Genomic DNA, 23,430 nt, shown 5'->3' on the forward strand with positions numbered 1-23,430 from the left:
GCAAGGATAATAGATGGAAAAATAGTGTTTTGATCACAAAATTTAGTTTTGAAACAAAATTTATTTTGTGTTCTCATCAACTAAGATTGAGTAACAGTTTCAATGTGCTTTTTCTTTCAGTAACAAAAAATATCTTGATTTTGTAACACTGTAAAAACAAAATGACGAGAGAGAACAATAACACACATCCCACCATACTTTTGGGGCCACAGTGCCAGCTTCCCTCCCTTATTGTACAGTACATGAAAAACTGAGAGATGCATGGCTTACACGTGGACAGATCAAGGAGATATTTTAGTTAGTATGGCAATGACACCAGTCAACACACGTACATGTTATTTTCTCTAGCAACGGTGCAAGCGAATGCATATGATCCAGATAATGATCCAGATGATCCAGATGCAAAAGTATTGGGACAGTGACATACATTTTGTTTTGCCTCTGTACTCCTGCACACTGGATTAGAAACGAAACAATGAATAAAAGGTAAAAATTATTTGGTGGTATTTACATCCATAACAGGTAATCCTTGTAGGAATTACAGACCTTTTAATACATAGGCTAAGTCTCCCCATTTTAGGAAAGCAAATCTAATGGGGCATTTGGCTGCTCAGCTGTTTCTTGGCCAGCTGTGTGTCTGTGCATCATTAGTTCATGCACAAAAAAGCTAACAAAAGGTCTAGAGTTGATTCTAGGTGTGGAATTTGCATCTGGAGTCTGTCGTTGTCGTCTCTCAACATGAGGACAGAATAAGTGTCAATGCCAGTAAAGCAGGTCATTATGAGGCCAAAAAATCTGAATGAAACAATCAGAGACATAGCCAACACACTGGGTGTGTCAAAATCAGCTTATTGATACATTGGTAGGAAGCAAGAATGCACTGGTGAGCTCAGCAATAGCAAATGACCTGGTAGACCATGGAAAACCACAGCAGTGGATGCCTGAAGAATACTTTTAATTGCTATTTAATTACTAAGAAAAACCCATTTTCATCTGTCAAACTGATCAAGAACACTCTCTGGGAGAGCCAGTATAACCTTAAAGGGTTCACAGCAACATGTATCTAAACCACTGGAAAGCCTCAAGACCAGAAAGGCCAGGCTAGAATGCTTAAAAAGTACATGGAAAAAAACTGTAGAGTTCTGGAACAAGTCTTATGAACAGATGTGACGAGTATTAACCTGTACCAAAGTGATGCAAAGAGGAAAGTGTGGAGAAAGAAAGTAACTCATGGTGGAGGTAGTGGTATGGCTTGGGCATGCATGGCTGCCACTGGAACTGGCTCACTTGTCTTCATTAATGATGTGACTGCTGATGGCAGCAGCAGGATGAATTCTGGAGTGTACAGAAAGTGTACAGTGTCAAAACTCACTGAACAACTCTTCACCTTGCTGTCATGGTTCGGTGTTTCTGTTTCTGTTTTTCCTTTCTGCGCCGCCAGATGGCGGCACTTCAGTTTTGTATTTCTGTTCGTTCCCTCATTGGTTTCCCCTGTGTTAATTGTATTATTGTTTTCTATTATTCAATCATTGTTTCTGTTCATGTCTCCTTATCCCATCCCTCTCTTGTTTGATTATGTATGGAGTTCACCTGTGTCTGGTTTATTTAAGTCCTTTGTTTCCCTGACTCGGGTGCTGGTTCCTTGTGTGTCTGACTGTTTCTGCCTCTGTCTGCCTGTGTTTCGGATTGTGCATTTCGGCTTGTGTATCTGTTCTTGAGTATCTGCCTGTGAGTTTTTACCTTCCTTGTGATCTGCTTGTATTTTTGCTCTGCCTGTTTTTTGGATTTTGAGAAGTTGTTCTTTCATACTGAAGTATTTTTTGTATTCTGATGAATAGCCCTGCGTGGGCTCATATTTGGTTTCCTGGTTTTTGTTCCCTGTTTTGTAAGTAAATTCTGTGTTAATTTTCCTTTTTGACACCTTGAGTTTTTTACACTCTGCATTTGAGTCCTTTCCACCGAAAACCCTGACACTTGCAGCAGGACAATGACCTTAAACATACTGCTAAAGCAACCAAGGAGTTTTTCAGGGTCAAAAAGTGAAATGCTCTTGACGGGCCAAGTCAATCATTCGTCCTGAATTCAACGGAACATGCGTTTCACTTGCTGAACTGAAGGCAGAATGCCCCAGAAACAAACAGGAACTGAAGATGGCGTACAGACCTGGCAGATTATCACCAGGGAAGATACCCAGTGTCTGGTCATGTCTACAGGTTGCAGACTTCAGACAGTCATTGCATGCAAAACATTTGCAACCAAGTACTAAATACGATGAAGAATATATTAATTTGCCCTATCACATTTCCTCCCCTACAATAAGTATGAAAGGGCTGTAATTCATACACAGATCACCCGATAAGGATGTATATCCACTCAAATTAAGTCTACAGTTTAAACTCATATTCACTGGTCCATTTCATGTCCAATGTGCTGGAGTACAGAGCTAAAACAATGACAAAAAATGTGAGTGTCTCAATACTTTTACATTTAAATGTATGTCTGAATATAGATGCATGTGCTACGCTACACGTTATGTGTACAAGATTGTTTTTCTGGAAACAACTCAAGTACTGTACACCACTGCGAGAAAAGGTATAGACATAAAAGCACATACAACTAATAGAAACAAAAGTAAGGACAACTACAGACATTGCATTTCTTGAGTTAGCCCACTATATACAACGAACTGCATGATACTGAATAACTTAAAATTTAAATTGCTTTGTAAACAGCTAACTACAGCATGTTTTACAGCTAGCTGGAGCATCTCATATTCATGATTCCATTATGAAACTATTGATTCAGCTGAAACTCAAGAGGAAGCGATGTCGAACTGGTTGGTCACCAAGTCGATTGTAAAAAACATTCTAATGCTATTCTAACGCTTTTGTAAGAGGTCCATAGTATGAAAACATTTCCCCGACCCATTTCGTCTGGATAACCAAGTCCAAAGTGTAACCTTAAGTAATTTCACAATAAGCTTTAGCCTACAGTGTTTATGAGAGTAACAAAAAATAATAAAATAAAACGTAGCAACTATAGTTACCGTACAAATCATAAACGTTTACTCTGGGCAAAAGTAATAGGCTATAGTTACTCCAGATCTAAGAGAAAAGCAAGAATCTACGTTAAGTCCACACTTCGAACCGTCCGGTATTTGGATATTTCTGAAGGACATATCGAACACTTTCTTCGAAATTCCTCCAACTTACCATGAATTCCTGCGTCAGTAAGCGCCAATAAGAATATGATCCACGGCGATGAAACCCTCATTCTCTTACCATCAAACTTGTTTTGACGCTGACTTTTCAAAGGTAGGCTATAATACGTGGAACCCCAGGACCGCAGCTAAGCTGAGCAGTCGCTCACACTTCTTCTTGCTACATATTCCCTCCAAGCAGCCTTGCGAGGAAAATCGACCTATCGATATTTGGTTATAATTCATTCGCTTACAATAGCTTTTCGGTATTAGAAGAAGTATGTTTAAAATCATTAGTTGTTCCAAAGCCGGACAGAGTTGACACTTAATCAGTTACGCTACTCGTCGAGAGGACCAAGAGCTTTGGTAACTCTGCAATCAGTGTCTTTGGTATTTTGTTGGACGGGATGCTGGCTGGACAATGAATACAAAAGCGCCGTCTAGTGGTGTTCAGTGAAAACTGAAGATATTTTCCCGTTGTTTTTGTGTTCTTTATTTTATTTAGCTTAATCAAATATTACACTCGGTAAGAACTCTCGAATATACTTGCAAAATAAAACATGTGCAAAGTGAAAGTATACTTTTACTAAATATTCAGTGTAGTTTCTAGGCTATAAGAATTAATTACAAGCACAGATCAAGTGAGCTGACTCATTTTTGAGAAGTCAGTGACGCATTCTGATTCAGGACGTAGGTGACGTAACTTAATTTAGTTGGAGAAATCATTTTGATCGACGATTTTTTTAAAAAAACGACAACAGGTTGCTTATAATTTATTAATGCGCTTCAAAAAAAAAAAAAATGTAGCCTATATGCAGTCGATGTCAACGAAAGGGCTGGCTATAATAAGGCCAATAATTATGATCAACGAGCCAATAAAATACAATGCCGTGGACATTGTTCTCCAGCTCCAGACGGTTGCATAAATGTAGCCCAGAAGATTCAGTTATCACCCTCTTGAACGAGTGGAAATCAGTGTTAATCAAATATTTTTGTTTAGGAATAATTATCTCACATCAATATCATTTTTACAAGTTACAAGTTTTTAAGGTTATATTTACGAAAGTAGCATGCTGGTATGAGAGATGGTGTCCATTATTATATTGGACGATATGTAAACTATAAATGTAGTGACACACTTAATTTCTTATACTGGGTCCTGTAGCTAACAGCAGATGATAACTATAGCTAGCTATAGCTAACAGTAGCTGTAGCTTTACCCAGGGATTCGCTGGTTCTGTCCCTGCCTTATCTCTCCAGAGCAACTGACTCCAGTGTGATTGTTGGTAAAGCTACTCAATTTCTCAATGCAGGCTGGTCCCTACTCCACAGACACTCTGCCTGTTTGTAACTGGGGGAGGGGGGAGGACACTGCTGACTGGCTCATCAGGTGTAGGGTGAAGTTAAGTCAGTCAAGGTCCCTTGGTTACTGCTGGTCTCCCTTCCTTTAACATGCCAGACCCCCACAGGCTACCAGGTGTCAACAAGATAAATGCCAATCCTCAAATCAGCACTACTTTTCCAGTAGTACTGTGCACCCTGTGGAGTAGTAAAAAGTCACTGGCTGTCCTGTAGTACTGTGTGGCCTGTAGGGTAGTAAAAACTCACTAGCACTCAGTAGTACTGTGTGGCCTGTACGGTGCAAAACAGTCACTGTGCTGCAACCACATATATCAGAATGCCAAAATGCCAAAACCTACTCAGCAGGACTACTTGGTGCAGGTGTGAGTGGCAAGGCAATGAGTTGAGAGGCACATTTGGTAAGTCAAATTTAGGGAGAATAAAGGGTACAGAAGCTTTGTAAGGAGTCTATGGACATTGAAGTTACAGTCATTTCTGCGGGAAAACCTAAAAAGTCAAACTGTCAGCGTAGGGTAACTTAAGACCAATAACAGTGAGAACAAGTAGTGCATGGACTGGGATTGCACTGGGTTTCAGTGAGCCCAAGATGGAGAATGTAAAAGTTTGAGTTAAAAAAAGTTATAAATAAACAAAGGCTTAAGCATATTCAGCAGGGAAGTGGTCAAGAATTCAGTCACCTTCTTGAGACTATAAGTCACAAGTTTAATTTAAACAGACAAGAGAGTGTAAGTGCAAATAATATCTGAAAGTGAAGGAAACAGCCCTGTAATATTAAAATGCTACTACATTGGAAGAATGACCATGTCTTCAACCATACATTTTTCTAGACATATAATAGTTCAAATTTCTCATTCCATCTCATTTTCTTGAAAGTAAATTTAAATAATGAAGACATCAATTTTGACAAAACAACCATTTTCATTTTGTTGTCCTTCGATAGGACACATAGCCTACATCAGCATAAAAGCTGAAAATTCCAGATCAGTTCATCAAAGTGGATATCAATGCATACGAGTAGAACTCTCGAATATTGTGGAAAAAAAGTTAAATGTAACCATCTCTAAAGGGACAAAAAAAATACATGGATCAAAATTTTATCTTTAAATTTATTTTAATAAATTATAAGAAGTTTGTATTCACACACAAAAGGGACTAAGTATCAAGCAAACATGTTAATATTAATGCATTTAGTATTTTGTAGTATTTGTCAATTGTAATGTTACACCAAATAAAGTCCAGATGGTGGTAAAATATGACAATGATAAATAACAATGAATAATATTCCATTAAAGGACATTCTTATGGGTTATGCTCTATATATCCTGTTTTCCTGTAAAGCATCCTTATGACAGCATCTCTGTGAAAAGCACTACAGAAAATAAATAGAACCAGAATAAAAATGTAATCCTGTATTTACAGCGATTATTTCAATGCACTCTAATTCCCACTCAATTTGCCAATTTTTAAGAAAACTTAAATAAATTGATAGGACTTCCGTTATGACAGAAAAATTCTATGTAAAAATGGCAGGGGATATTTATCACCACTTTGTGTACAAAATCCCATAGGCCACTCTTGCATGTCTTAAAAGCCATAGAGGAATCAGGAAACATACAACTTCTAGCTCAACAGCGAGGAAAGGGCTAACAGGAAAACGGAATGACATCACTTCCTTCCCTTTCCTCTCCATCGCTTCTCAAAACATAAACAAATATGTTGTTAGCCAGTTATACACTGAAATTTACATTCTAAAGCTGGGGTTAAATTTTGCATTATTCTCTTCCCACAATATATACGTAGAGTGACTCTGCCTATTTATTTATAATACTACATGGCTAACAGAGCTGTGAACCGGGAGGAGTTCTTTCAGTGTGTTGATGTGCTTCAATATGATCCACTAAAACATGAAATTGAACAGTGAATTCATTATCTGCAGTGATACCTGATAGTGAAAGCTGTGGGCTGTAGAGAAATGCCACTCCTGACACAGGGCAAAATCAACACTAAACAGTCACATTATTTGACCCGTATCAAAATGATGCTGTGTTCATAGAAATTGCACCACACCAGTATTTCATCATAAATTTCATACCCAAACTGTTTCAGATGTATAAAACAATTCTTCAGTATCAGAGCATCAAGATAAACTTGCTAAAATCAAGACTGCAGAAAATAAAGCCAAGTTTTCAAATTAAAATATTTATATTATATCTCCTTAGCAAAAAAAAAAAAAACATTTGTTTGAAAAGGAATGCTTTATTTCTTCCATGAATTCAGACATTCATCACCCCCTTATGCCTTGAGCATGTTGGCCACTGCCAGAACTCTGAGTGACAATTCAGCTTTCATTCAGATTTCTAGTCATACGGGTCTCATAACCATCAGAGCATAAAGACATTATAAAACATTATGAAAACAAGCTTGGAATCCACTTCCTGTGTTCCATCTTCAGATTCTGCAAATATGTTTTCAACGTTTTTTCCCCACTTCACCTAAGGGCCATAGTAGACTGTAGTCCTCATTGTCTTCCTAATTCCACCATCATATCCACTGACATACATTATGGCGCAGCAACTCAGGACCTAATCTTGAGTACTAAAAATAACACATGGCTTTACTGAAAAGTGCTAACTGAGTCTTTAGTTAAAGTTGTCCTAATAGAGCTCTACACGGTCTCCAGATTAATGTCAATTTGCAAGATTAATTCTCTAAAACATGCAGAATTTTCTCCAGACATCAGTGACAGCTGGACTAACCAAAGCACATGTGTCATTTTTAATAGTTGTTGGTGGTGATGCAATTTCCAGGAACAGCCCAAGTGTGTTCATGGTCCATGCTGTACTGTATCCTGAAAGAGACTGTAGTTGAGCTGGGTGCACAGCCTGGGCACTGCTTGTGTAGTGTTGGCATGCTTTGAAGCGTCCTCCCTCTCTCTCCATCTCTGAGGCCGAATCTTCCTCCCTCGCTGTGAGCAGCAGCCAATGCTGAAACCTGAGCCTTGCTGCTCTCCTGTCAGGGATGAAGTTTGGTGGCCAGCCTCCAGGGGGAGCTTCCCTGCACCTCAGGTAAACTTCTTCTTGGTGGCAGTGAAGCGCTCCATATACTGTGAAACAAACAGACGTAGTTACCCAGAGAGCGGAAGTCAGAGGAAGTGTTCCGTGTGGAACTGTACTTAAAGGCTGGGCTGTAGCTTTAATTCCCATGACAGGCACTGCTGGTGCACCCTGGTCAGGCTGCCAGTCACAACAGATAAAGGCATCAACCAAGCATTTTCTTTTCTGACAGATATCCAGGCTGTCATTGTAAACACTTTTAGAATGTTGAATATGAACAGTGATTGTCATTTGAAGTTGGCTTTCATTTAGAAACCTCAATCTACAGCTGAAAAGCAGATTTGAAATGTACTATGTAGGTTAATAAAACAAAAAGTTGTCTAAAATTTAGCAAACATTAATGGTAAAATATTATTTCATACATTCTCCAATTGAATAATTTTCAATTTCCTCAAAAAAAAAAAAATGTTCTTCAACATTTTCAGCGTTCAGGGTTCTGTAGCTACCTCCAGTCCCCTGCCGTTTTTGGTTTAGTCCCGGAATTATCACATTAGCACGCTGATTTTTCCCTTTGATTTTTTTAAGTGTGTAATTTTTATCACAAAATGTATCTGATTACTTAATAAAAAGGTTAAGGAATTTCAAATGATTATGGAATTTGAAAATGTTCTTCATTTATAAAAAGCTCATTGTTACTGGGCAAACATTGCCATTTGAGCTGCATTTGTGCTGTTGTTCCATAACAGGGAGAAACAGACATCCAAATAACCCAGTAGATATCCAAGGCCAGATTTGCAGAATTATACTGTGTATGAAAGTATACTCAGTAGTTTGCAAGACAGTGAGTCACAAACAATGTTGTGAAGGTGGTAATTGCCAGTGAATACAAAATGAGTAAAGATTCATATACTTACTATTTTAAGCACACTTTTTCAACCATGTTTTCCATGCAGGCATGTACACACACACACACACACACACACACACACTCTTATTGCAACGCAACCAAGCCGACTGGGTCAGTTACTGAATTTAATTGCCTTAACTGTAATCCAATTTCTCTGTAATTACAAGTGACATCACAGACGTCTTGAAGTCACATTCACCTCCCTTACTCATCCCCACCCTCCATTCACCACAGAAAGCCGTTCTGTCTGCTCTGGAAAAGTATTTTTAGCAATGGTGGGGGAAAGTCATACTTAGTGGCAGTGTCCAAATCCTAGAACTAGATGATCCTTGATGCTCCTCATCTAAATACAGCCACACTTTATCCCTTCCTCAGGGTGGTACTAAAAGACTTGCCATATATTCCAATACCCCCAAGGCCAATGTTCATAAGTGCAGTGTGTTCTTTTAAGTGAGTAATGCCTTAGCCATGACTTACGCGTTTACTTATTATTCATGTGTACACCTGCATCGTATCTGAAGCTATTGAGGTTATGTACCTAGATTAAAGGGTACAACAGCCCCACCCGGGAATTTACAACCTTTTGGTTATCAGTCAATAAATCCTTGTTTTTGTATTATGCATTTACAGACCAATTGTCACATAGAGCTTCACAGTCGGTCTGGTGAACAACACAGTTCAAGCGTATTTTCGGACTACAGCGGACAAGAGGATAAAAAGTTCAGATCCAAAACAACTTCCAGTTCCTACATTTGTGGAAGGTTATTCCAAAGCTCCACAAAATACTTGTTATACCAAAGAGAAATATCCATTTGAGCTTTGAAATTGTGGGTAAACCAAGAAATTCCACATGCTATGACTTCATGGTATAATTTTGGTGTCAGAGAAAGAAGTTCACTCAAGCAGTCCACACCCTGAATATACGTAGCCTGAAAAGCTTAGCAACAAGATTTTGTAACCAGCATTTAATCAGGAGTTAATAAAGAGCAGCAAGAACAGGTCTTATATTTTTATTTCCTGGTCTTAGTTATGTGTAAAAATTGGCATGTTTATCTCCCACCCAAACCTAATCACTGATGGCAGTTGAGGTACACCAAGAGGCCAATACAAATGTGGAAATCTCACAGCATATATGTGCCATGGGAAATACTCTCCTCTCCACATCTACTGAAAGCAAAACAAGTGAAGGGCCTGAAACACAATACTGACAAGGCAGTTTGTCCCTTGCAATGTGACAACCAAACACACTTGAATTTTTAGTCCTCTAGAAACTTTAAAAAGCAGTATTTACCAAACTGACTTGGGTTTCTTTCACGGAAACCTTGAGTACCTGGAGAAGGGAGTGCAGTCATGTCCCTAAGTTTCCGTCAAATGAAATGTACTTTTATTGTTTATTATATGGCTCTAGGGTTAACGTGTACTGATTTTTAACCTTAAAAGCTTTAAAACAATCAGTCAAGCTCATTTGCTGTGGTGTCTTGGAGTATACAATTTCTGCCATTAGTTATGTAATTTAAATTAATTTAATTTACATAAATTGAATTTAGCATTTAATGAATACTAATAATACACATTTTATAACTTCAAAGTAAACATATTTCTGTTTTCTTGTGTATGATGATTTTGAATGGGGAGCTTACAAACTTCAGACTACAGGCTAGCCGTTGATAAGCTGTACCACCATGCACCCTGCTCCTGCCGAATGGCTGAAGTTAAGAAAGTGTGGGCTTGGTTAGTGCTTGGATGGGAGACCACCTGGGAAAACTAAATTTGGTGGTGAAACTACTGAGGGATGTTTGTGGGCCAGCAGGGCGCACCCTTCCCTCTGGTCGAATATACCTCAACGCCCCAGCCCGTCGGATGAGACGTTAAACTGAGGTCCTGACTCACTGTGGTCATTAAAGACCCCATGACACTTCGCAAAAAGTAGGGGGTTCCCTGGTATCCTGGCTAAATTCCAAATCTGGGTCTCTCAAACCACTGCCACTTAATCATCCCCTGATTTATTTGGCTTAAACAGGTTCTCTCCCTCTCCACCTTAGCTAATGTGTGGTGAGCATTCTGATGCAAAATGGCTGCCGTGCATCACCCCGGTGGGTGCTAAGCATTGGTGGTGGGTGAGGTGAGTTCCCACTCATCACTGTAAAGCACTTAGAGCTTTCAGAAAATTGCTTTATAAATGCAATGATTCATTTATTCATTCAAGCCTTGTGACTCAGATCCCAAGCTGAATTCCTGGATATGATCTAACCACAGTGATGCCCAACAGATAGGTAACACAGCTGGATCAATGTGAGCTATTATTGCTAGGGCCAATGTGATGTGATCGGTGCACAGGTCAGATCACTGATTGGTCCAGTGGCTTTAACCAGTTTTATCACCCCTGCAGTCACTGGTGGAGCACATGGGCTTCCCAGGAGGTGTGGGCCTGTCTGAGATTTTGATGGCATGATAACTGACCAAAACAATCTTGGTGTCACAGTTTTCCAGCTCTACTCTACAATAGGTTTCTGTAAAATAAATGTCATTTGTCATTAAGCAAAAAAAATTTACTTTAATTTATTTATATATGACACAAACACGTGCCAGTTTAAAGGATCTCCGATCTATGGAATATATGTAATTTGAAGATTAAATCAGACAACTTTGTGAGTAGTTGGTCTAATTTACTGCAATACCTTTGGAACTGTAAGAAAGGAAACAAATTGTTTCACAATGCTTTAAGCCAATCAGATTTACATTTATACATTTACATTCTTAAATACATTTAAATTTTCAAGGATATTCCTTCATTTTTTAAAGTTTTTTAAGTTTTACTATTGCAGATGGAACTACACTTTTAGGCACTTGGAAAAATATTTGTATCTACGAAACTTAAGACACTTCACTCCCTCACACAACTTTTCACAACTTTTGCTCCCATAGGTTTCATTCTGCAATTTTCTCCTTGCAGCACACTTACCAATATTTTCCCAGAATATTTTCCAAATATTCTCAAAGTCTGCCCAGAACCCTGAACAGTAATTAGAAAAACATCATGGTAGCACTGGTGCCAGTGCCCTCAGAATGGCAGCTCACCTGTTCATATCCCTCCATGTCACGCACATTCTTCACCTCAAACAGGTTGCCCTCCAGGGAGAGCAGGGACACCTGGGATTCGGTGAGGATGGACACCGGGATGGAGGAGAGCTCGAGGCAGTTCTCCTGCAGCCTCAGCACCTTCAGCCTGGGGCAGCGGGACACCTCCGCTGACACGGCCGAGATCTGAGGCACAGACAAACGCCACCGCTGAGACCCCACTTCTGAGACCCCACTTCTGAGAGACCACCTGAGCTGTCTGCGGCCGAGCCTCAACGTGCACATTCAATTCATCTGGTTGATTCAGTAAAGCAACTGACATTTCTTAATTGAAAAATGCCTTTGATGTTCTATGTGGATTGTTCAAATCAACTCAATGAATTTCGGTGTTCCCCCATGTCAAATCACTGTGTGATTCAGCCAATGTTACCAAAACATTTCTCTCTCCATCTCTTAAAAAAAACACGATCATTTTCATATTACACCCACCTGGATTTAAACAATTTCTACTGCTTTAAAAAATTTGGTTTGTGATACAATACATTGAGTGTGGAGGGCAGAGTTGTACATGCTGAACAGCCCAATTATGTTAACCCACAACTTCAACAATATCACTCACTTCCTTTAACCCCTTAGCGCACAAGCCAAATCTTGCCAATCCTTGCACATTCAGGGGGTACCCTATTTAAAGCTTTATAACTTCAGATGTGAACATCAGAGACTTGAAAAATGGCTTAACCCTCCTATTGTGTTCAAATTAACAAACAACTTCTATGTTTGGGGTCAATTTGACCCCAGCAATATAAACCTACAGAAAATAATTGTAACAGAAAGTGTTACCCAAGTTTCTCTCTCAGCTACTTTAGGCCTTTCTACTGACCATCTTAATAGCCCAGTAAATAAAACGTGACTCTCCCCATCCTCCCCTTATACATCAAGTATTGATTTTATATGACCATCGTGAAATATGCAAATCACTGTACAATCTCATTCATCGACCTAAAATGGAAAACAAAGTATGTTTTGGTGCTTGCAGGGCTTTATGTTGGTATTAAGTGCTCATTAAAAAAGAAAAATAACATTTGGAAAGAAACACACCTTTTATTATGAAGCATAGTAACATTTTATGTTCAGGGTCAATTTGACCCCAGGAAAAAATATAAGAAATGTCATCATTTCGAATGTTTAGGTTCTGAAAACACTTCAGAACATCAATAAGTAACACGTAACAGTTGTTCAATAATGAAGAAACACCAATAAAAAGTAAATTAGTCACCAGAGTTTTGATAAAAAATGAACATAACAGCTCAACTAGGTACCCGTGGGTATCAATTCTTCATTCAGACGAGATAGGTGCAAGTTTGTCACGCTCCTGTCGACCCTGCCTTCTTTCCCTATCATCAAAGTGTATAATGCGGTAGAAAACATGAAATGTCTCCAGAGACACTGTGGCTGGAAAAATTGCCCTACCAGTGTCAGCATTCCAAAGGCTTGCTGTTGCTTCACCTTTTGACTTGTACACTCCTGCCAAAATAAGCAACCCAATATAGGATTGCTAGTGGGTCACATCCAGCTCTTTCCAATTGTCACCATACACACACCTCCCCTCTAAGTTTGTCTTCTCAAGAATATCCTTTTGCATTGATGGTGTTATGAAGAGTTCAAATGCAGACTTTATGTCTTGTACATGACTGCTAGTATATCTGGTGGGGCCTGGAACCATTTTGATGACATTAGCAGCACTAAGTGTACCCTGTCTTTCAACTGGGGATCTGGACCCCAGTATAGTAGTTTTCCATTTTTGGAAGTGAACATGTCAGTTCTTGGTGGTTAAGAGATGACAGGAGGGTTTCTTGGTGGTTGAGAGATGACAGGAGGGTCAGAATGTGGTATCTCAAAGGCTTCATTCTCATCATCAGAGGAGGATGCCACATGACCAGGGTCCTCCTCAACATTATCCTCAGTCTCAGACATATCCTCATCTAAATCACTTTCACCCTCCAAGATCTGTGACAGAACCTCAGTGGCAGAAAATACATGCCTGGTGGTCATTTTCAAAATCTTTAGTTGAGGCACAAATGCAAAGAGAAATGGTTTAGAGGACTGTGTGTGCAGCCCTTAGTATAAGTTTGCCCCCGCCCCCATGTTGCGTGAATTATCAGAGTTCTCGCGTACAATGTGTACAGGACATTGAAAATAATTTTTCCAGTTAATTTCATGTTTGCCTTGTTTTCCCCATAAAGTTAGGAAAAGTCATGAAATATCTAGCTGAAGAAAGTATGGTAACCAGATTTTTAGAGACAGTAAACATTGAATGGGGTCAAATTGTCTGTGTATTTTTACAGGACTTACATTTTAATAGGTAACGATGTCCAGTTCTCTCTAATAAATACGAAGTAAATACACTAGCGGTTCAGGTGGTCGATACACATCTCGCTCTAACGTTACTTTCGCTAGGGAGGGGCTCAAGGTTCTTAGCTATGCCCCGAAGTTTTGAAGGGGAAAAAAATGCCTTCTACTTCTAAAATATGTAACGTTAGTGGTGGTTACTACAATTTTTAAATGTTTTTACTGGTTGCGTGAACAAATATTTGTGATGTGAGAGAATTATCTAACGTTGCTCATTCTCAAATGTAACCTGATTAGACAAGTACACAGGCAGGAGTCGTGGAGGTGAGTGGAGCAGAAGAGCAGAGTGGAGCAGGAGAGCAGAGTGAAGCAGGAGAGAGGGCAGAAAGAGATGAGTGGAGAGGAGAGTGGAGGAGGACAGGAGAGAGGAGAGAAAACGAAGACTAAGCACATACTATCAGGCTGGGACCCTAAATGGGTAGACAAGACAAGGTTCCACCCATGGCTCTCAGCCAGGCTGCAAACTTTGTCACTGAGGCTAATATACAGTGCCCCCTGTAAGTAGTGGGTCAAAGAGCCATTATGTATGAATAAATAAATGTCAATAAATATGTTCTACAGTTTGTTTTGCAGTCAAGTGTCATTTTATTTCATATTTTTAAATGACCTAATGATATTGACTGCGACGCCGGTGGCACACGCGCACCACCCAGGTACAACAGAACCCTTTCCCCCGCTGCTGAACAAAATCCTACAGGAAACACTGTTAGGTCCAGCCATATACTAGGTTTTAACCTGGTCTTGTTAATCAACAATTTCCTCACCGTCTGCACTCAATTTCTCACTCCACGCTGTTTCTGTTGTTGTGTCACATGTCGATGATGCAACCGAACAATACACCTGTTAAATGGCTGGCTGTTTGCGTGTCACTCGTAGCTCGCTCCATTATCAAGGGATATGATAGGCTGTATATGAGCCAGGGAGGGAGCACGCTTGGGGTTTGTACATGCAAACAAACTTTGCGTATTTGTTATGTGCTTTCTTGGTGGTTTGCATTTAATGCATTTAAGTGAACCTATCGAACATTCTATCGAACAATTTTCTTATTGCTATTGATGAAGTGTCAATCGCGGTACATATCGCTATCGTTTTATCGCCCAGGCCTAATGGACACAATTAGAGCATTTTACTATACCGCTGATAAGAAATATAGGGTTTCTTTTTGGCTGGACCGCAAGAGCAGGGCCAGCCCTACAAACGCGAATGTCTGTGAGTGAGTGAGTGATGAAGTTACACCATTGGTCAGCTGGATCACGTGTTAGGTCCAGCCATATACTAGGTTTTGACCTGGTCTTTTTTTTTTTGACAATGAGTTTGCAAAAAGTAGGAACTAGCTTGCTCCCATTAAATAGACTGACCAGGTGAATCCTGGAGGTAACATTCCTTCTTGGTTTTGCCTATTGAATTACTTATCATAGGTATATTTAGGGAACAAAACCAACAGACATTTTAGTAGACCTGCCTTAAAACACACCACTGTACTCCAATTATACCCACTATTTCAGGAGCCCTCTGCCCAAAATTCACGCACGTTTACAATTCCAATGGTGTTATGCAGCTGAACCGGATGTGTGTGTTTGAGGTGGTTGGACTTCAAATTGTACATCCTCTAAATTCCTCTATGCTAGGGTATTGATATGGCTAATCTCCTCTGAAATCGGTTCAACCTGGTGCAGAAGTTGATAAGAAGCATATGCTCCATTTCATACACTAAAAAGTGCAACTCATACACCACTTCTGCATAAGCCTCCATTACCCAATTTGAACAAGGCAGCAGAGATGTCTAGTCAAACCCTCAGCAACTAGGGTGATAAGCCAATGGCATGTCAGAGCCTGTAGTCAGATCCACCCAGCCACATTAGCTATACCCTGCATTATAATATCATGGTGAAATTAGGTATAGTATTAGTATTGCCTTTAATGCAGGTGAGAAAGTGCTTTGTAAAAACTGGCGACCCTACTTATGACGGGTGACTGACCTGGTTCTGGTTGAGGTTGATCTCGATGGCCTGCAGCACAGCCACCTCTGCGGGTACAGCCTGGATGCGATTTTTGGACAGGTCCAGAACATCCAGGTGACGTAGTGTGCCCAGTCCCGTAGGAAACTCCTTCAAGCGGTTACCGGAGAGACCGAGGGTGCGCAACGCGCTCAGCTGTCCAACTGATGGCGGTATCCGCTGCAACTGGTTCCCATTCAGATGGAGGGTTTCAAGCTTCTTCAATTTACCAATTTCATCCGGGAGAGTTGCTGAGAGTGAGTGAGTGTGAGAGAGAGAGTGAGAGTGAGAGTGAGAGAGAGAGAGTGAGAGATGAGCCATCCTGCCACAATAATGCAGCTGTAGTAGCATTCATATTGAAGCAAGAACACTGAGCGTCCACAGGGGACCGTGGCGAAGACAGCCAGATTATCAAAATAAAATAAACTGATGGTCCTCATCGAGTAAGACAATGTATTATTGTCAGAAACTACAATGTGTGTTTGGATTATAATGTATTAGGAATTACAGTAAATAATACCTACTGAATTTATTAGAGTTTAAGGTGAGACTCTTCAGCTGGAGAAAGCTGCCAATGAAGGCAGGCAGCACTTCAATCTTATTGTTGGACAGGTCAACTGTCCGGAGATTTCCAGTCAGCCTCTGGAGCTCCTCCGGGAACTGGAACACATCACAGTGATACTGTAGCCAAATGTCTAATTTAAAACTGTGATACTTAAACGGTAAGCAACAGATAGAATAAAAAAGGAATACACCAGCCAAACTGACAGTTCTCCCATTTTATGATTTGCAATGTTAAACACAATTTTAATGGAAAAAAGGCAAGAAATAAGCCTTAAAAGATTAAATCGCTTACTCTTCTTGCCCCACTTCCCTTATTCAACAATGTTTGGAATGATCACATATGTCTTATTTTCTTATGTTATAGAGGGAGTGGTCTCCTAAACAGCCAATTAGCTGGCCAGGTAAGTTAGGTAGTGAATGCACACTTAATATGTATATAGTGTGGTCACGTATTGTACAAGCTACACCACAGCCTACACATCATATAAATTCTATATCATAAATTCCCCCAACACCTGCTCGCTAGCTTCATACACGGCACAGTAAATAACACACCATTTATGGTTTATCTAGAGCAAAATCATTGGGCTAACTAGTGGTTAGAGATTTATACAAGAAAAGAAGAGCAGTGTTCCCCAAACAATTAAATTGTTTTGGTGGCCCACCCAAATAGATTTGTCTTTGGCCAAAAAGATTTATTTGTATTCAGTGTCTTATTTCTATAAGAAACACACTATACTTCTGATTTCATAATTTTTTCTTTTAACTTTGAAAGTGACAGGCTACAGTCGACTCTTGTTTCGCTGCATGAGCTGGCCCTCCCCCCTCCTTCTTATAGGCGGTGCATGTAGAGCACCACCTATAAGAGCATGTAGGACAGCGCCTGAATGCGAACATAAGGACAGTCGTGCAAACGTATGTGTCAGGTAACAAGTTTTTTTTTTTCAGAATCTGTAGAATTTACCTGTTTTTATGCATCGTTTCTTCAAAAGAACATGTCCTCTGCCCTAACCAAGACTGCAAAGCTATCATTATTTGGATTCATGTTAGCTAGCATTTAGCGAGCATCAGCGTCGGCCCAGCTAACGTCATCTTAGATAACTAATGAAAATGTCAACTTTTCACTTTTGACAGAGATGAGTATAGAAAAATTATTCTAAAAAATATATAATTTTTTTGAAAAGGCTGGAGGAGAGAGACTTCACCACAGATAGGTCGCAGTAACAGTTATAGTAACAGTTACGGTGAACAGTTAGGCGTACTTACTTTAATTTAAAGTGGTGAAATCCTTGAGTTTAGAAATGAGGGAATATTGAATCAGGTACCATTGGCTTTAAATCCCATAACTTATGTTTAGAATTTGTGTGTGATTATATTATCCTCCAAATCATTCTGATAGCATAAAGGTTTGTCAATAACAGAGACCATTACTGCAAAAATTTTGTTTGGTTTCCTTTTTAATTCTGTTCATTCTCTGTCACCGGTACACTTTAATGCAAAAAGTTCGGTACAGATTCCATTTTCATATGGAGACATGGCCTAAGTAAAAATAAATAAGTAAATAAATAAATAAATAAAATTGCACAAACACAAAACATAAATGAAGTGCCCGAACACTAAATGTGAACTCTGTCTGAGCAGCAAAGTACACCCAGCAGACGAATAGCCTATGTGGTTATTTGTTAATTACGTTGTGGGTCCAAATGTAGCTACCTGTAAAACAACTAAGACAGCGTTTTTCTGCTTTTTATTTTTACTCATCATAAAGAAGCAAGATGCACTGTGTAAATAACTCAAGTTTGGAGACGCTGGGGGTGCATTTCCCCAACTTCACAGAGCTGAGGCATGTGCTCAGTTAGGGCCCCTGATAGAGCTAACACAGCATTGTCAAATATCCTGGTACTGAACACACAGGGACACACAATTGGTATCAGTCTTCTCGTAAGAATCAGGGTAGAGGTACTGTATCTTAAAAGCGAATTTCCCCAAAAGTGCTCTGGGTGTTGGCTTTTGGAAGAATTCTCCAGCTCCGATCCCTGCACATCTGGCTCAAGCCTGAACGCCTGTGTTGCGTTCTGGATAAGCCATTATGTCTTCTACAGACTCAGAGACATTCATTTGGAATCAGACATTTCAGTGCAGTCTATTTCTGTCTTCTTTTCAACCAAACGCTGTCCACTTATGTCATCTTTTCTACTTAAAGCAGTGGTTCTTAACCTGGGTTCGGTCGAACCCTAGGGGTTCGGTGAGTCGGTCTCAGGGGTTCGGTGGAGCCTCCGCCGCAGAGGTCCACCCCTCAGTCTAGTCTGCAGTTAGTGGGCACAGTCATTGAAAGCGTCCTGCTCTGAGATTTCCTACCGGTCCGCTTTGAGGTCGCTGGTTTATGCAGCAGAGTGAGACCTCCCTATCAGACCGCTTAGAGAGGGCTGTATATGTGTCTGAGTGAGACTCCCTACCGGTCCGCTTTGAGAGCGCTGGATAAACAGCAGAGTGAGACCTCCTTCTCAGTCGGGACCACACACCGGAATTAGCCCGTTATCTCCCTTATTTTTTACTAAAGAAGGGTTCGGTGAATGAGCATATGAAACTGGTGGGGTTCGGTGCCTCCAACAAGGTTAAGAACCACTGACTTAAAGGAATAATACTAGAGCTTTGTTTGTGTTCCCTTATGAAGTGACTTCGGGTGTTTCCGTCAGGAGTGATCAATTTGTCAAATGTGAAGCTACCCTAATGAGAACTTCAGCCTAATTTGTTTAAAAATTTAAAAAAAACAATAGAATTGGTCCAATATCATTGAGGGAAGCCGTGTGGCTCTTATTCTTTAACCCTCTATGGTACCGCGTTGCCTCTAGGTAACATACCCATTTTTGGACTTCTACACTCACACAATACATCCTTATTTATGATGCAATACTTTTTTAAAAAGGGAGGGCCCCAAGGAAACTAATAGCAGTGTTTTAATTTGTCACATAACTCTCTAGAGGCCAAGTTGAATCCCTTTTTTGCGGCCTTCGTCACATGGCTCAGCTCCATCATCTCTCTCCACAAAATTGGTCTGAAAATGTCTTTTTCTGTCATTTCACAATCTGGAAGAAATTGGATTCACAATAATAGGATAGTAAAGTTTCATTTTTATTTGTTTAATGTACTTTATTTGATAATTAACTAATGGAAAATTGTTAAAATGCAAATGTTGCCTTGAAGTAACACCATACCATTACGAATTCCTACCATTACATTTTTTGGTATTGTGTATTTAGATTTAAATACTGTACAAAAGCATAACAGTCATCATAATGTTTTTTTTATCTCTACAGATTAACCTAGATAAATTTGATAAAATTTGGCAAAGATGGCAGCAACACAACAAATGGTGGCAACATATGTCAGGAAAGACACACACCAGGAAACTGAAAACAAGCATTTAAATGTAACACAAATGATCAAACACTGAAATATGATTCACTATCTTGTTTTGAAGAGGGTTATGATAGTTTGGTTTGATAGATTGTTGATGTAAAGTTTGCTGAAATATGCTTACACTCTTTAACGTATTCATTCCTATGGGCTGTTCCACAATGGTACAATGTTGTCTGAGGGTAACGTTCAGAGAAACAAACTTATGAAAAGAGTTCATTTTTAATGTTTTTCTATTTCAAATGGCATGCATTTTAAACTGGTGAGGAGATTGAATATTTTCCATTAGTATAGTAATAAATTTTATTCAAATTTTAAACAGTAACTCTCTTTTTTCATTCCTTACCATTATGGTACGGTGTTGCATTAAGGTAACGCACCCCAAAGTGTACCCCAAAAAAAAATTTTCTTGAAAATTTCTTTAAATTATGTTTACTTGATCTATTTTATGACAAGAAAACAGTGCAAACATTTTTTTATAAACTGGCATCATAATGCGTACCATAGAGGGTTAAAGTAGGTTTTGACATTTATCTGGGTTTAGATAAGCACAAAAAACTTAGATTACCAGTACAATGCAATATACATAACTAATATTAGAATTCATTTGGTGATCAGGAGTGAAGTTTCCCTTCAGAAAATAGAAAAACTTACCGTTAACTACTTGACGATAAACGGAACACACATCATCAAATTTAAAACTTTGACTAATCCATTTGCAGACTTTTGTCCCCATAAAATCACTAGAGGATATATATACACACACACAACCAATTTTTTAAAAAACATTGAGAGGTGGAATTTAGGAGGAACGAACAACATAAGCAGAGTTTCAATCCTACCTCCGGGAGGCCTTTCCCGGTCAACTGAAAAACGCCGGTCTTCTGCGAGGTCTCCAGATGAGCTTTCAGGGCGCTATTCCCCATGGTAAGCGGCTACTGCAAGTAAGGCCCTCCAAATCCAGTCTGTGTGCGCCGTTCGGGAGTAAGCGGTCCCCGTATCGCCCTCGCTCCTCCGTGCTCGCTTCCGGGACCAGATCCGAAATTCCCCGGTAACAACCGCCCCTCAGAGTCGCTGCTACTCGCCTAATAAATGCAGCGCTGTCAAGCTAGCTATGTTGCAAGGAGCCGTCTAGTCTAAAATACAGAAATACAAAGCATGGTTAGCATTATGAGTTAAAATAACGTTACCTAGTTGGTCACTGTGCCATTTTCACGGACGCATTTCAGATAACATTACTGACGTTATAGTCTGTACTGTTATATTTTGAACTTGTTCGCACAGGTGTTAGCGAAACCTTACAGCCTAGCTATCGCTAGCGTACGTAAACTAAACTTGTGAGCAGAGACGGCCCACAGTAGAGTATCGCTAGCCTGGCCGCTGAATTGTTGAAGTAGCTAGTCTAACGTGGCTTTATATTGCCAGTAATCACTCGGTGCAAATAAACCACACGACTAGTTCGATAGGTGGTGGATACTTAAAACACTATAGCTAGTGTTTAAAATGTGTAAAAAAAAATTAAAAAAGACGTAAATTTACCTGTGCTGGCTAATTAGCCAACAATGTCGGTCATTCGTGAGCTAGTACTCATATTTATAAATCAGAAAGGCTGTTTAGCCTACCGCTGCAGGATTAGATTCGGCTAGCAAGCTACCTAGCCATTCAAACTAGCTAGCTCCAGTAAAATAACCCGGCCTTATTTGAGAATATAGCACTTATAGCGAACTCCAAACTTCACTTTAAGTTAGGTTGCCCCGTCTAGCTAACTTTAGCTATTTAGCTCGCTTCCACGAACTCAGCAAATGCTAGCCATCACATCACCAACCACTTAGCTATGCACGTTATGTGAAGACTATTTTGCGAGCGATCTTACACTATTAGTCTAGCTGGCAAACTGCCTTCAACCCGCTAACGACGAAACAAACCTGTCAATTAGATGGAGTGTTCACTGTCAGTTTCCCTACTGAAGCGTGAAATGGGGACACTCCCATAAAAAACAAGGAAACCACAGATCGTTTAACTTTCTCTGTTGAGAGTTTGCAGTTCAATCTCGTAATCTCCTGGAAAACAAGATCTGGCTACCCATCTGACCACTCCGTTCTAGACGCTGCTGACGTCCAATAGTAAATCTCTATGATTCGTGCGGCGCTGGGAAATATATCCGATTCTCAGGGACTCCAGATCACATTGGCTGTGTACCGCAAGTACGCAGCCAATGATAGCGTGCTAATTTTTATGTTAAAGATACTTTCTTATGCTTAATCTGCAATCATCATTTTCTTCAGATACTCGCTGAATTTGTAATGTTTTAGTATTTTTTTCTTTGCCCAAAATAAAAAGAATCCATTCTTTATGTCCTGGCCAATGGTCATGGCCGCTCTCTGCTTACCTGACGTCATCTCAGCCTCATTGTACGCATGGCTCACACCTTTTTTAAAAAAAAAATGTTTTTCTACTCCCAGTATCGTTGCTTTACCGACTGTATAATGTACAATTCGTCCTCCTACTAGGCCTACTGCATACAAAGTTTCGTTCTCGATTAGAAATTTTCGGTCGATTGTGAGCGATTGTGTGGTTTCACGGTTTCCCCATGCGCAGAAGAAATTGAGCAATGGTGGTAATGTGACTATATATATATATATTATGTTTACTATGTAGGCCTATGTATTTTAAAGGTTATAATAAGGAAAAGATCGGATTGCAGTGTCTCACGCATTTTTTTCTCCCCAAAATGTAATTGTTTCCACATTGTATGAGATAAGTAATGTACATCTGAAATGGTGTGGACAAATATTACTGCACCGTTTTCGAATAACACTCCAAACTGTTTATAAACATATAAGTATACACCAATCCAGTAATATAAACCTATTGAAAAAGGGTCACATTGGAATTTCTCTCCAAAATGAAAAGGTCTCAAATCTTTGACGCTTGTTTATGACTACAGGTACTGCAGTAGCTCTTACCCAATTTGAGTATAATGTTACTGCAGCGTTTTCAAGTAATCCTACTCCAAATTTTCTACGTAAAAAAATAGGGTTTATGGAAAAAGTGAAATTCTGGATTGGAATTTTTTTTCCCAAAATGAAAACTTCTCAAACTTTTGCCACTTGTTCATGACAGAAAATGTCAGGATCTACCTCTGACCCTATTTTTGTGGAATTTTACTGTAGCGTGTTCAAATAACTCCACTCCAAACTTCCTATAGTGCCTTCGGAAAGTATTCAGACCCCTTCCCTTTTCCACATTTTGTTACGTTACAGCCTTATTCTAAAGTTGATTAAATTAATTTTTATTCTCATCAATCTACACACAAGACCCCATAATGACAAAGCGAAAACTGTTTTTTAGAAAATGTATTAAAAATAAAAAAACTCAAATATCACATTTACATAAGTATTCAGACCCTTTGCTATGACACTCAAAATTGAGCTCAGGTGCATC

General features: G+C 39.6%; 2 protein-coding genes across 3 annotated transcripts in view; both read right to left on the bottom strand.

The window, feature by feature from the left end:
• The window catches only part of tyro3 (TYRO3 protein tyrosine kinase), a 34,789-nt gene extending 31,176 nt beyond the window's left edge, over positions 1 to 3,613 (bottom strand). The window contains exon 1 of the mRNA XM_064336844.1: positions 3,213 to 3,613. Within this exon, the coding sequence (XP_064192914.1) occupies positions 3,213 to 3,273 (61 nt within the window). The 5' untranslated portion in view covers positions 3,274 to 3,613. The remainder of the gene's footprint in view (positions 1 to 3,212) is intronic.
• A 2,040-nt stretch (positions 3,614 to 5,653) lies between these two features.
• On the bottom strand, positions 5,654 to 22,261 carry lrrc57 (leucine rich repeat containing 57). 2 transcript variants are annotated; one of them, XM_064336859.1, is made up of 6 exons: positions 21,912 to 22,261; positions 20,829 to 21,122; positions 16,530 to 16,665; positions 15,988 to 16,256; positions 11,600 to 11,785; positions 5,654 to 7,664 (listed from the first exon to the last, which is right to left on the bottom strand). In XM_064336859.1, exons 2-6 carry the CDS (start codon positions 20,910 to 20,912, stop codon positions 7,623 to 7,625), a joined length of 717 nt encoding a protein of 238 aa, XP_064192929.1. In that variant the 5' UTR covers positions 20,913 to 21,122; positions 21,912 to 22,261; the 3' UTR covers positions 5,654 to 7,622. The 2 variants fall into 2 exon arrangements, with proteins under 2 accessions (XP_064192929.1, XP_064192938.1); XM_064336868.1 differs by lacking the exon at positions 21,912 to 22,261 and adding an exon at positions 21,526 to 21,892.
• Positions 22,262 to 23,430: the final 1,169 nt, after the last annotated feature.

Source organism: Anguilla rostrata, chromosome 1 (genome assembly GCF_018555375.3).
Source record: "Anguilla rostrata isolate EN2019 chromosome 1, ASM1855537v3, whole genome shotgun sequence".
NCBI lineage: Eukaryota > Metazoa > Chordata > Actinopteri > Anguilliformes > Anguillidae > Anguilla > Anguilla rostrata.